Source organism: Balaenoptera acutorostrata, chromosome 2 (genome assembly GCF_949987535.1).
Source record: "Balaenoptera acutorostrata chromosome 2, mBalAcu1.1, whole genome shotgun sequence".
Classification (NCBI taxonomy): domain Eukaryota; kingdom Metazoa; phylum Chordata; class Mammalia; order Artiodactyla; family Balaenopteridae; genus Balaenoptera; species Balaenoptera acutorostrata.
In genome coordinates, this window is record NC_080065.1 from 23,471,831 (window position 1) to 23,487,011 (window position 15,181).

Here is a 15,181-nt window from a genome sequence, read left to right on the forward strand (position 1 = left end):
AGAACTTTTACAATTAGCGACAGATATGATTTTGAATGCTGGCTCTGTCTGTTACTAGTTGGATGAAATTTCGTAAATTTGGTATAGAATTAAGTCATTCTAGAAACAGAATGACTAGTTTCAAATCCCAGTTTTACTACTTCTGGCATTGTGACTTTGGACAAGTTACTAAAATCCCTGGAGTCTTATTTCCTTCTCTGTTAAATAAGGTCAAGAAAAATATTAGGAGGAAAGAATTAATTTAAAATTCTTAGAATAATATCTTCACTGAGTGTTTAGTGTTAGCTCTTATTACTAATACCTCTGTTTCTTCACCTGTAAAAAGGAAGTAATAATATCTATCTCTGTATTTATTATTAAATAATGGACTCCCAGCATTTTAGCATAGATTTTAATTCATGGCATCCAAGTAACAATTTTAATACATTTCCCTTTCTCCCAAAGAGAATATCTTTAGTTTCCAATTCTAGATCATTTTTATTAGTTAATATTAAATGTAGATTTGTGGATGCCTACAGCTATTTCTCAGTATATATAGAAACTATTGAAATAAATTATAGGTGTTGAGAAGTCTTTTAAAACCTTAGATTGAAATTACAACTCCTGTGTGCAATGAGAAGAAATTATTCTTAATTCAAAATAAAACCTAAAATTATGCTAAATATGATATACATAAAATTCATCTTACTGATTTCAGCAGCGATAACAGTAAGATTGTGCCACTGAAATAGTTCACGGTCAAGTGGCTTTGATGTATAAAGGGATCCATTTCCAGAATGTATGTTAAAGATCCTGTCAAGGTCAGTATGGCGATCCAAGGAAAATCTGAACATAGAGGGCAGAGAAAAATACACGGCAGCATTACTGATGGTTTGCAGGAGAAAATGATGAAATGCAAAGACACATATATAGTGATATATAATAATTTCAGGAGAGTACATAGTACTGATCCAGGATGCAGGCTGTGTCATGGATTTATCACAAACACACACACACACACACACACACACACACAAACTGACCCTCTCCCATCCCCCCAAAACCTCTTCCCAAGACCTGAATTGACCTTTGTTCTGCATTCAAATGCTGGTCTTCTGAATGTTTGTTTAATTAAATCATTGTCTATTGCATATTCAACTGACCCTGATGTATTTTTCAGAACTTGGAATTACAAGTTTTACATTACCAACTGACATTACCTAGTGATTGAGAATTCTGTTGAAGAATTATTACAAAGATCAAATGCAAAATATCATTCCCAGTAGTAAAGTCTTTAGTAAGAATATTGGAGACAACATTAGTTCCCTCAGAGTAGTAGATCATCAATTTATGATGGTGTTCAGCAGCTTCAAAGTATGATACCCAGGTAGCTTTGGTTTCTTACCCACATGTATCATTATAAAATGTATACATTTTAACTATAAATGTTTTAAAAATAGAAAAGTTTGGGATAGGAGTTTTTATATGTTTGTATCAAATTAAATCTTAGTATATATATTACAAAACCAACTATTCTGCAAATTGATTAAAGGCATTGTGTCGGGTGTCATTCCAAAGCCCAGCTACAGGTTTATCAATCAGGATGATGTAGTTGGGGTAAGTTCCATTATTTTGGGGGTTGTCAGCCAAGGTTTAAAAGAGCTGTACCCCTCATTGGTGGTTCTTGCCACTTCACAATCCTAGTTGTTTACAAATGTTTCGTAATTCTTGAGTTAGCAAGCATAATCCCCCAAGTTATCTTTAATGTTCCCTATTTAAAAATTTTAAAAACAAAGCAAAATAAACATGACAAAACTAGGAGTAATATCTAGTTATGGCATATATTTTCCTAAGCCACAACTGTCATTTATTTGAAGGAAGAAAATATGAAATATTATTTTTAAATAGTATTTTGTAAGTAATAACACAAAATAATTTTGAAAGTGCCATAAAACTTTTTTCTTTTAGTGTTCCAAACTTGTATAATATTTCCAAAGATCAATTGAAATTTATGATCTTTTTGCGGGGTTTTTAATAAATTGCGTTAGAAGAATAACTTAATATTTTGATACAGTTAATATGATTTTATTTTTGAGGATTGCTTATTTTAGATTTTTATTTCAAATCAATTCTAAGTAGAATAGACCAGTAATTTACAAATTTCCTTAATAAACCCCAGCCCTCTCTATTAACACAATATGAATTTAGTTTTGAATTAAACTACATGCTTTAGCCATTCACAAATAAAGCAAAACATTGTATCTCTATATCTGGAATAATTCACAAATTATATCCCAGGTTGACAAAATTCTTTTACTCCTGAAAGATTCAATGTAAATTTTACCTCCTCCTTGGACTGTTCCATGATTACCTGAAGTAGAAGCTATTTGTCCCCTTCCATCCTAAAGCACCTTCTACCATCATCTCTGCCATTTACCACATTGTATTAGGAATTCATCTCACATCTCAAACAGGAAATCAAACATGAAAACAGCAAGCGTCATACTTGGAATCTAGTAGATACTCAATGAATCTTATTTCTCATACTGAATCTTCTTTCCTAACAGACTGCGAATTCCCTGAGAAACAAATTAGTAACTGACATGGTGACCCACAAATATTTGTTGAATGACTTCTTTGGCATTTTGGCAAATGATAAGTATCCTTATTTCTATAGAAATATGACAGGAAGTTGCATTATGTAAATCAATATAGAGCATCATTGTCTTTTCCAAATCCATTTTATGTGTGTTTTGTCTTTTTTTTCTTGTAGTTCAGTTTAAAAGCTAGTGACAAAATTTAAAGGATTATGTGAAATTATCTTGAAGATACAGAGAGATCCTGGTTCTTTTTCAAACCTGATATAATTATAGTTGACGTTTGAACAACATGGGTTTGAATTTCCTGGGTCTACTTATATGCAGATATTTTCAGAAAATATAAACTAGAGTCTGTGTTTATTGAATAAATAAATCTGAGGTTGAATCCTTGGACGCGGAACCACGGATGCAGAAGGCCAACTATAAAGTTACACTCAGATTTTTGACTGTGGGGAGGGGGCGAGGGGAGATTTGCACCCCTAATCCCTGAGTTGTTCAAGGGACAACTGTTTATTTTTCAATTCTCTATCAGTAAATTATGTTTATTACCTAACATTTTCATTTTAAAAATCAGTTCCAAAAGACATATTTTAGGTAAATACCTTTGATTATTGCATTAACATCCACAATACATGACATGGACAGTTTATAACATGACCAGTATTATCCGATTATCCATCCCTAAATACATTGCTTTAGTAAAACTACTTTATCTCTTTGATTATATATATACATCTTTTTAATCTGCATGGTCTATCAAGATTAACATCCAAAAATATTCATTTGCTTTTTCTACATCAAGTTAGTATAAATTCAAATATACAACAATGACCTTAGCTAGACTCTGTCATTAATAAGCAATGAAGTCATTAATTCTGTTGCTTAGTACACATAAATGGATTCTTTTCTCCTGGTCCTGAAATTTGCATCCTGATGAAAAATTTAACTTAAGAAAGAATCCACAGACATATTTTAACAGGTAATAACCATTAGTCTATGAGAATATTTAGAATCTATTTCACTGTGTGGAAAAATATATTGCCTCTTAATAATGCCACGATTTAAACTGAACTTTTAAAAAATATTATATTTTATTTTAAGAAGGCCATTTTAAAACCAAGAACACAGAACACAGGCTATTAAAGTCAGTTAGGAGCTCTGCCAAGGGAATGCTTGGTAGTATTCAATGGGGAAGAATAAGAGTGTATGTTCGATAAATGTCTACCGAATGAATGACAAGAAAAAAAACAAAGCTTTAAAGGAAAAAAATCCAAGGAATGCAGCAATTTCAATGAAGATAAATGGATGGGAGAGGCATTTATGGGAAAATCATGCTGACAGATGGGAGCTGTACTTGACTACCATATGCAGGTTTTGGCTGCCAATATGTAACCTGTCATGCTGTATGTGACTATAAGAAAATATTTAGGTAAAATTATATAAATCAAATAATAATTTTAATATATATGCATATAAATATATATATAATATGAAGTCACTTGATGATATGGCAGAACCTACAGAATTTTAAACTTTGAGCTAGAGTCACATGGTGCATAAAAGTAGAGGTTCTGATATTCCACTGCTGCATAGTTAGGAGTCAGAGAAGTGTGTACTTGGAAATTGTACAACCACTTGAACTCCTACTAGACTGGCCCACATTGTAAAAAGGATAAGCAAAATCAGTCTGCTGAGGATAAGGAAATAAATGAAATCTAAAACAATTGATGGACTAACAGTTTAAAGTGAGCAGTAATTTTGAGCCTGAATATTGTATATAGATATTTGTACTTTTTTAAAATGAGAGAACAAATGTCAGTGAAAACTTTTTCTTTCTCATTTGTATGTTTTTATCACATCTTATATGCTTTTAGGTGCCATAAGAAAACAAAGCAAAACAAAAATTTGAAATGACTCTGATCTTTCTGGAATGTTCTGAACTTTTTGATATAGCCAAAAGAACACCAAAAAAACTTCCCCCTTTGCTGGCAGGAGTATAGAAGTTTCTAAAATCATAACTACATTGTAACATTGTTATGATTATATAATTTTTAATTATTAAAACTCCTCTCAACCTCATATTATTTAAGAACCCAAAGCACAGATAAATTGATTTTGTTACATTGCAAATGCACAGCTGAAATAGTCCCCTTTATCTGTACCAGGCGTCAGAACAACAAATATCTTAAAGAGACAGGCAGATGATACAAGCCAAGTTTCAGTAACTGGCATGATTAAAACTGAATCAAACTATGAAATTTGTGCATAGCCTACCCCCCAGAACACAGACTATTTTAAATACTTGTACTCACCCAACAAATGCACAGCTCTATCTTTTAATGCATTAAACGCTTTAAATAGAATTTCATGCTCTCTACATTTACTTCAATTCCCTTTCTTTTCATCCTAAGCATAAGCATAATTACCTAATGGGGCTAGAAGTAGAATCTGGGTCCCTTGCCATCACAGTACCAATGATTGTACCCACTTCAATATCTTCATGAACCTCAAACAGATAGGAGGATCTGCTGAAAACAGGTGGTTCGTCCACATCTTCGATAGAGATTTTCACAATTGCCGTATCTTTAAATGGTCCTAGGTAATAAAAACGTGGATCCACATGGGTATTTTCTGCTTCAACCTTCAGAGTGTAAAGCCTTCGGCTCTCATAGTCAAGTGGCTGTATTAAAAATAATTAAGTAAATAAATCATCAAATTAGATTGAGGGAAATTGAATTATATGTTCCTTCCAAGTTACAGTATGATTTTTAAAGCCTAGTTGAGTTGTCAAGTTTTTTATAAACTGTAAATAATTAAAATTAATAAAAATATATAATCTTTACACATCAGGTAGAATTCAATTTTTACTTCTTATGTACTTAAAATGTAGTACTTCAGAACATAGGAAAATGAGATTTTAAATCTTAGAAAAATTGAAAAGGATATTAAGACCTGTCTCATTTAGTGGTAACTCATTACAAAACGTGGGCTGGTGGATTGTGTGTGTGTTTGTGTGTACGTATGTGTGCTGAGGTGTTGGCTACTGCTAAGTTTTTCTAAGTAAAAAATTCAGTAATCTTTTAAAATATATGTTGTGATACTTCCATTCCGTTCAACAGGCTCATGGCACTACATAAATTTGATGAAATTTTGAAGACTAATACAAAACTTTTCAGCAGTTATATGAAACATTGAAAATTAGAAAAACCTTGGGTAAAGAGAAAAATTTTGATAGCTAATTGGTAATTACGTTACATTATGAAACAGAAAGGAACTTAAATATTCAGTAAGTAAGTCACTCCTTTGCTGGTCATTGTCTGTTTAAAAGTGGTTGTGTACCTTGAACTTCGCAGTAGCCTCTGAGGAGAGTTCCGTGATTAACTGATGTTTACTTTATGCAAATAGAGTGTTCAGGACATTTCACTAGGACCTAAATTTTACTGGGCCTTATTTTTTCTTATAAGGATGGTACTGAATGTACAATAAAAAACTAGTTACCTTTAAATCATATCACTGAGCATATGTTAGCAGAAAAGTTTAATTTATGTAGCAGAAGGGAAAATGTGAACAATGAAATTATTTTCCAATCCATGCTGTCTCTTTTTATTAGCAACTCTAATTATTGCTTCATACATCTGGATAGATGGCATGCTACTTTTTATGCCTCCAACTGTGATGATATATTACTATTATTAGTTATTAACTATTTTTTTAAGGAAACGATGTTAATAAGGGGCTTTTATTAACATGGCTCAGAAATACAATCACATGTATATTAACTTGCCTTTTAAATTTTGTAAAATCTCAGGTTTCATGTTTTAATCAACAAAAACATTTGGTCAAAACGTTCAAGGAGATCTTTGGCTTTATGTCTCTCATACTTAGGCATTTACATTGGAACATGGTAGGGATATTTCTTCATGGACAGAGCATGAGTGGATAATACATATCGAAATCCCTACTTCCTAAACAGTCAGATGATGATTTCTATTGATGTTCTGCACCTTTTTCACAGTGATGATGCCTTCCTGTGTGTCCTTCTCAGTTCTGATGTCAAACATATCAGTCCCATCACCATCAATAATTCGGTATTCTACTTCAGCATTTTCCCCAGTATCAGCATCAGTTGCTTTTACACTTCCAATGGATGTGCCAACTGGGGAGGATTCAAGAACTCGAAGATGGATGGTGTCTGTAAAGATTACAGAAAAGAAGAGAGAGAGACAGAGATTTCTCAATAGAGTATTCCAAGGTAAAATGTGTATGAGAGAATATTATAAATCTTAAACCCTACATTAGATGTTGACTAATAAGTTGAATACACACAATATGGATAATATAAAGTCTAGGAACAGAAAAAGTGGAAATCTGGGGGACTTGGTCTATACCTATTATAAATAGTGAGACCCAATCTCTAATTGTATCAGGAATTCTGTTTTTAAAAATGAGCATGTTGTCTTCTTTTGCATTTGCACAAGTAAATAGATATCAGCTTTGAGTGCACATATGTACCTGTGTGTGTTTATACAATCACAACAAATCACAGAATATACTGTGAATATTTATATTTTGCGGTGAACGTATTTTTAAATTGTTTTTCTTTTCTTGTTTTTAGTTATTCACTGCTCAGTTTATTTCAGCTGCAGGGCAGAACATTACAAAATTCCATGAAATCAGCCGTAGTGGGGAAGAATCCCACTTCTATTTGTGACAGGAGACACAAAGGATACTCTGTGGGAGAAATACAAAGATGCCCTTCACAGTGTCAGTGTAAAAACACTAAATTCTGACCAATTCCCTTACATTTCAGAGCAAAACAAGAATTTATCTAAGCCCCTGGTACACCTATTCATGCTTCAGCATGAACAACCTCTCCTGCTAATGAGATTTATATTTTAGTACCTGATCATAAACTACACGCTACTGACAGATTAATCGACCTGAGGGACACTTCTGGTTAGAGCACCTTCTTGCTCATAAGCCTTAAGTAATTCTCCTTAATATACATAATAAAGTCCAGACCTCTTAGCTAGTCATGCTCTTGCCTGACTATATCTTTCCTAATGTGTCTTTCTGTTAGTCACTTCCAGGAAAGATCTGCACCAAACTGGACTTTTCAAAGCCTTCTTGTCAAAAATTAATTTCTTATATCTCTATAGTTCACATACTATTTCCCTCACATAAAATTCTTCCCCCACCACGACCCTCAAATAATCATAACATAATTTATCAAATCTGAGAAAATGGGTCTATTATGTGCTGAGTGTTTAGGGGGCTATGGCCATCAAAATTCCTATGTTGAACACCTAACTCCCATTCACTACCTCAAAATATGACTGTACTAGAAGATAACGTCTTTAGGGCTTCCCTGGTGGCGCAGTGGTTGAGAATCTGCCTGCTAATGCAGGAGACACGGGTTCAAGCCCTGGTCTGGGAAGATCCCACATGCCACGGAGCGGCTGGGCCCGTGAGCCACAGCTGCTGAGCCTGCGCGTCTGGAGCCTGTGCCCCGCAGCGGGAGGGGCCGCGATGGTGAAAGGCCCGCGCACCGCGATGAAGAGCGGTCCCCGCACCGCGATGAAGAGTGGCCCCCACTTGCCGCAACTAGAGAAAGCCCTCGCACGAACCGAAGACCCAGCACAGCCAAAAAAAATAAATAAATAAATTAATTAAATTAAAAAAAAAAAAAAAAAAAAGATAACGTCTTTAGAGAGGTAATTAAGGTTAAATGAGAACATTAGGGTGAGCCCTAATCTAACATGACTAGTGTCCTAATTTGGACACAGACAGGCACAGAGGAAAGCCCATGTGAAGACAGGGAGAAGATGGCCATCTACAAGCCAATGAGAGGCCTCAGAAGAAACCACCTTGATCTTGGGCTTCCAGCTTCCAGAACTGTGAGAAAAGAAATGTCTATTGTTTAAACCATACAGTATGTGGTACTTTTTTATGGCAGCCCTAACAAACTAATACAGGCATCTATATCTGCTCATTTTGAAAAGTCCTTTTCTAGGAGACATCATTAAGACTCAATTTCTACCACACCCTGGTTAGTCACTTAATGCATACTTTTAAATTCTTTTTGTACATTTTTTCTCTCCATTAATCTCTGGTAACACATTGTTGAATGCAACTCTCAATTCATTCCTTAGCTACTGTCTTGTTGGCTCTCTTTGCCTTTGCTATTTCTTCTGCTAGAAACAGCTGTTCCTAGATATTCAGATGGCTCATTCACTTTCTTCCTTCAGGTGACTGCTCAACTCTGACCCCCAGAAGCTTTCACCAATGACCTTACTGAAAACAACTTTATTGAGAAGACCACTCCCAATCACTCTTCATATCCCTTGCCACTGTTAGGCATTATATTATTTACTTGTTTATTTGTATGTACCATGAGGATGTTGTATTGATACAAGACAGGGACGACCTTGTACTTTTTCACCTTTATATTCCCATTGTATTTCTTTGAATGTAGCAGCCTCTACATACTTATTCTTATGTTGGATAACTGAGAAGCTTCCTAACTCGTCTACCAGGTGCTATTCTTGGCCAAATCCACTCAAATCTCAGCTATTCTCAGTACACATTGCATACATATTATCCCTTTGAAAACAGTAATTTAATCAATAATTATTCAGAACTTCAAAACCATTTGATAGCTCTCTTTGTACTTAAAATAAAACATACATAGGCTGGCCCGCCACAGATTGGCTCCTTTTTCTTGTCATTCCCTCCCTTAATTAATAGTCTCCGTAACACTCCTTTAGGTTTAGTTCTCCTTTAGGTTTTTAAAATATGCTTTTCTTCTTCAATTTAATACACTTTTCTCCCTCATGGAAGATTTTCTACACAATGCGTTGCCTGGCAACCTCTAGCTCTTCCTTTTGATATACATTTATTTTCACTATGCTTCTACCACAGAACACCATCAACTCTAGCCTACTTACTTCAACAACTTTCTTTTAAATATTAAATGTTAGAGAAGTAGCATCTCAATGAATTGATTTACTACACTGGAGCCGAAGTAGCCTTTCTAAAAGACAGAAATGATTTAACTTCTCTACTGAAAGCACTTTTTATTGATGTTAGGATAAATTCTTAATTTCTTCATTTGGTTTATAATGTCTTATAAAATCCGGGTTTTAAAAAAAATCTTCAGTACCATGCTTATCTATTCTCAAACCTAGAGTATATGTGGAATACAGCCAAAAATAATTTTTTTCAATAAATGATCAGTCATCCAGACTAGAAACATTATAAATACATGGAATATTTAACAAAATAAATCAAGTAATATGGATGTTTTGACTGACATTTATATATATAAAACCTGCATGCACCATATAGAGAATATAGATTCTTTTCAAGCAGGCATGAAACATTGAATCCAATTTGATCAAGTATTAAGTTATTAGACAAGTTTGAATACATTTTAATAAATCAGTATCTACTAAATTCTCTGACCAGTATACAATTAAGATAGAGGTTAAAACAAAAAAGATAATCCCCCAAATACTCATATTCTTGAAAATTTAGAAGAATGAAGAATAACTTCTATGCAACTGATGGTTCAAATAAAATACAAATTGGGAGACAAAAAAATTGAAAAAGAAATTAAAAGAAACTCAAATATGTGGTGAAGAGAAAATGATTTTACTTAAAGAAGGTAACTTACAACTTTATGTGCAAAGTCTTCTGGAGAAAAGAAAAATGAGGACTGCTTTCCAACTCATTATGTGAGATCAGTACTGTATGCCCCTGATACCAAAACCAGACAAGAAAAGTCCAGTGGTTATATAGTGTGGGTTAAAACTCAAGCTGCACCATACCTGACTGTATAATATTTAGCAAGTTCATTTTTAATTTTTAATTCATAATCTCCTATATAGTATAAAGTTTAGTATGTGAGAAACACTATTCTAATCACTTTACTATTAACTAAATTCCAGACTTTGTTTTAACTTCACCAGCTATTCCATTAAAGTCTTTTCAGAGATCTTACTTTGTATTTAGTTGTCATGCCTATTTATTTTCCTCCAATCTGTGAGAGTTCTTCAGTATTTCCTTGCTTCCTATGACCTTGACACCTTTAAAGAATACTGGTCAGTTATTTTATAAAAAATCTTTAAAATTAGGTCTGTCTCATATTTTCTCATGATTAGATCGAGGTCATCCATTTCTTTTTTTTTTTGTCAAGGATATCATAAGAGTGATCTGTTTTTAGTGTAGCATTGGATGCAAATATGTCTTATGAATGATGATATTAACCTTGATCTCTTGGCTAAGAAGGTGCTTCTGCCAGTCTTTTTCATTTGTTAAGTAAATATTTTTTCTTTATAATTAGTATATATCTTGGGAAATATACTTCAAGATTATGCAAATATCCTATTTTTCCTCAAAAGTCTGCTCATTAATTTTATAATCAATCAATGATCTTCCTTGCAATAATTAATGGTGCAATTATTCTAATGCACCATTAATGGTGATCTTCTATTTTCTTTCTAATGGTGCTTCTAATAGTGATCTTCTATTTTCTTCATTATTTCCACATATATTATTTGGAATTCTTCTGTAAGGAAAAGCTGCCCTTTCTCCCTTACTTATTTATTTATATCAGTAAGGACATTTATTTTATTCTATGTGTTATAATCTAATAATATGGCTATTTATTACTTTGTGCAAGTTCTTACAGGCTTGGTCATTGGGTGATCGATCTTCTAGGTTGGCTCTAGTGTCTTTTCAACATGCTTCCATCATTCATTTACTTTTTTTGGGGGGGAAGTACTTCCTTAATTCCCAGCATCACAAAATGTTATGGGTTCATCTTATATTTTCCCTGCCCAAGCCCTGAAATCAACCATGTCTCCAAGTGAGTCCTGACTTCTTTTAGTGAAGAAAGAACCATAATTTTTTAAATATAGTGTAGTATTCAAAATTTTAGTAAATGGAACAACTCTTCTTTCATAACATGCAAATACGTCAAAAAAGGCAAAAAGGGGGGCTTCCCTGGTGGCGCAGTGGTTGAGAATCTGCCTGCCAATGCAGGGGACATGGGTTCGAGCCCTGGTCTGGGAAGATCCCACATTCCGCAGAGCAACTAGGCCCGTGAGCCACAATTACTGAGCCTGCGCGTCTGGAGCCTGTGCTCTGCAACAAGAGAGGCCACGATAATGAGAGGCCCGCGCACCACGATGAAGAGTGGCCCCCACTTACCACAACTAGAGAAAGCCCTCGCACAGAAACGAAGACCCAACACAGCCATAAATAAATAAATAAATAAATAAATAAATATTTTTTTAAAAAAGGCAAAAGGAAGCTATTTGTATTTGAAATGTAAGTCTAATTATGTTTTTGATATAAAAATTTAAATAACAGTAAGTTATTGCCTGTTAACATATTAATTGATCTTTGTTTTAGAAATAAAATATCTGTACACTTCAAAAGGAATTTAGAGTGTTATGATTTAAAATATTAGTATTTAAGGCTTTTCATCATGAGAACACCCTGTAGTACAATAGAATAAAAATACTTAAATAGAAACACTGTAATATTAGAACTGAATACACAAATTTTTATTTATAAATTCATACTTGTAAAGTAGTTGCACATTTTTGTTTTAATCATAGTCACTGAAAAAGGCCTAGAATTCCATTCCACTAGAAAAAAACAAAACCCTAATGGCCAAACACTGGTCACTAATACAGTGCTTTTCTATAATATAAACAAATTCTTCTTGGAGATTTACTGTCTGAGGAATAGAAAGGAAAGTGAGATTAGAATTCCTTGAGATAGAAATTAAATGAGGTATCAGACATTACTGGGATCATAGAAAAGTACAAAGAACCCAATCAACTTGCTTCTACTGTACAGCATTTTGAAAATTTGATCCTTGATAAGTAAATAATTATTTAATTGATTAAAACACATAAAATCAGATTAGGCTTCTGGAAATGTAAGTTAGTTAATTCAGTTGAACTTTTTAGCTCAAAAACAATACATGGATCACAGAGATAGAGATACACATTTGAAGGTGTTAAAAAAGTATAAGCTCCAAATTGAATGGAAAATGAGAACCTAGAGAAGTAAGTAGAAAACTGAAGCCCACTTTTGGTCTAAAGATATTTGCCATTTTCAAAAATTGATCCTTATTTTTATGGCCTCTTGTAGCAAGAAGAATAAATATCAAACTCCAAGCTATCTGCAGGGTAGTTACACAACAGCAAATAGTCTCCACAATAAGTGTTTTGCGTTCAGTGGAAGGGTGATCTAGACACAAGCCACCCTTTATGACATATTGCATTCATTGTGTTGGATGATCCTGAAGAGCTAAATTTTTACAGATATAAGCAACTTTAGCCACTAGGGGAGAAAGATGATACTGTGGCCTCCACAACACAAGGGGTGAAGGCTCACAAGGCAGGCTACAATTATTTGGCTAAAAAGTTCGTTCAGGTTTTTCCCTAAGATCTTACAGAAAAACCCGAACAAAATTTTTGGCCAATCCAATAATTCATGGAGAATCCATGTGGACAAGAAAACCACTGAGATTACGCTACTGGGAGGACCCTTCCTCGCTACCTCTCCTCATACCTTTCTTCCTCACATGCCTTTTCCAAAAGCGAGAGACATTAATAGCCCTGGAAAGATGTATTACATAGCTCAATGAAAATACAGTTGTAAATACTTGGCTCATAAAGCCACAAAGGAAGAAAAATGATGGAGCCAGGTGCCATAAGATATAGAACAACATGCCAAATGCCTCTTGGAGTATACACACACACGCGTGCGCACACACACACACACATATACATACATACAGATGTATGCATATAAGCTAGTAGAAAATTTAGCTAAGGATGTAAATGGAAAAGAGTTTACAGTAGAATAAACAAGAAAGACAAATAAACATAGAGAAATATACTGGATCTTAATCAAGCAATGCAAATTAAATTAAGGACATGATGTGATATCATTTTACACCTACTAAACTAACAAAAATAAAGTCTGACAAAACCAAATGTAAAAAGCATGTGGTCTAAGAGGAACTATTATGCAGAGCTGATTGGTGTTAAATTTGACACAATGATTTTGGGAAATTTTCATTTCCTGGGTTACTATAACAAAGTACCAAAATCTAGGTGGCTTTAAACAGTAGAAATTTATTGTCTTACAGTTTTGAAGGCTAGAAGTCTGAAACCTAGGTATCTGGCAGGGCCATTCTCTCCTCGACAGCTCTAGAGCAGATCCTTCTTTCCCTTTTCTAGGTTCTAGTGTTTGCCAGCAATCCTTAGCATTCCTTGACTTGTAGATGCATCATTCCAGTTATATGGCCATCTTTTCCCTGTATGTTCACATTGTATTCCCTTAGTGCGTGTCTCTCTGTGTATCCAAATTGCCCCCTTTTTTAAGGATATCAGTCATATTGGAAAAGGGTCCCAACCCTAATGATCTCCTTTTAACTTGATCACCTATAAAGACCCTATTTCCACATAAGGTCACATTCTGAAATACTGTGGATTAGGACTTAAAAGTATATTTTTAGGGGACTCAATTCAACCCATAACAGGATTATATGTTGTGATGTTAAATATTAGCATAAATAAAATCCAGCAATGTGCATGAGGAAAATAGCTGCAGAAATGCCATTGTTTGTAAAGTTATGTAAAGTTAAACACGGAATTATTGTTTATAAAGTTAAAAAAAAAAGAGGAAGGGAACCAAATGTCAAACAGCATGAGAATAAGTAAATAAATTGTTACATTATCAGACATCCCAATGTAATACAAAATTGAAAACCATGAGCTATAGTTACATCAGAAAAAATGTGGATGAATCTTAGTTGCATCATATTAAGTGGAAAAAGGCAAATTTCAGAAAATTATATATGGTGTGATACTATTTTTATAAACCATAAACAAGAACTCAACAATATTTTGCTTAGAAAAACATAAATACTATGTATATATATTTATATATGTGAATAATCTCTCTCGAACATGTACATATATGAGCACAAAATTCAAGGATCATGCATGTGAATGCAAACTATTTTTAAAGTCCTTGTAATGCATTAAAGTGGTACTACTTATATTCTTTTGTAGTTATTACATACTGCATGAAAACGTAAAACAAACAAGCAAACCCATATACATCATAAATAATTGTCAAATTAAGCATTGCTTAAAAGTGTTGTTAGTGTTCCTGGTACTTGATGGAAGTAAACATCTTCTATTTAAAATTCAACTTCAGGAGGAACCCTCTAAGATGGTGGTGTGGGAAGATGCAGAGTTAGCATCTCCTCCCAACTAGGGCACTTGCCAGCTGCTGGTGGGGGACCCTGAAGCCCAAGGAGACAGGAGGAACCACCAAGTGAACTGGTAAGACGTGGGGGACTGAGGGGGGAGGAGAAGTGGAGGTCAGACAGGATCAACGCCCCTGAGACCAGGGACATCAGGAGAGGCAGGTGGGAGGGGCCCTCTGGGAGGAGCGGGAGAGGAGCAGAGGGCATTTGCCCTGCCCACTCGAGCCCAGGAAGCCTGCTGGGCTCCCAGGTGAGGTCCCCTGCCCTCTGAGACCAGGGGTGGGGGGCACGCCTGGGCCCT

General features: G+C 34.4%; 1 protein-coding gene across 2 annotated transcripts in view; it reads right to left on the reverse strand.

The window, feature by feature from the left end:
- The window catches only part of CDH10 (cadherin 10), a 120,265-nt gene that overhangs the window by 17,942 nt on the left and 87,142 nt on the right, over positions 1-15,181 (reverse strand). For both annotated transcript variants that reach the window (XM_028168033.2, XM_028168032.2), the window contains exons 5-7: positions 6,584-6,771; positions 5,006-5,259; positions 689-825 (exon numbers count right to left, since the gene is read on the reverse strand). In XM_028168033.2, the coding sequence (XP_028023834.1) occupies positions 689-825; positions 5,006-5,259; positions 6,584-6,771 (579 nt within the window). The remainder of the gene's footprint in view (positions 1-688; positions 826-5,005; positions 5,260-6,583; positions 6,772-15,181) is intronic.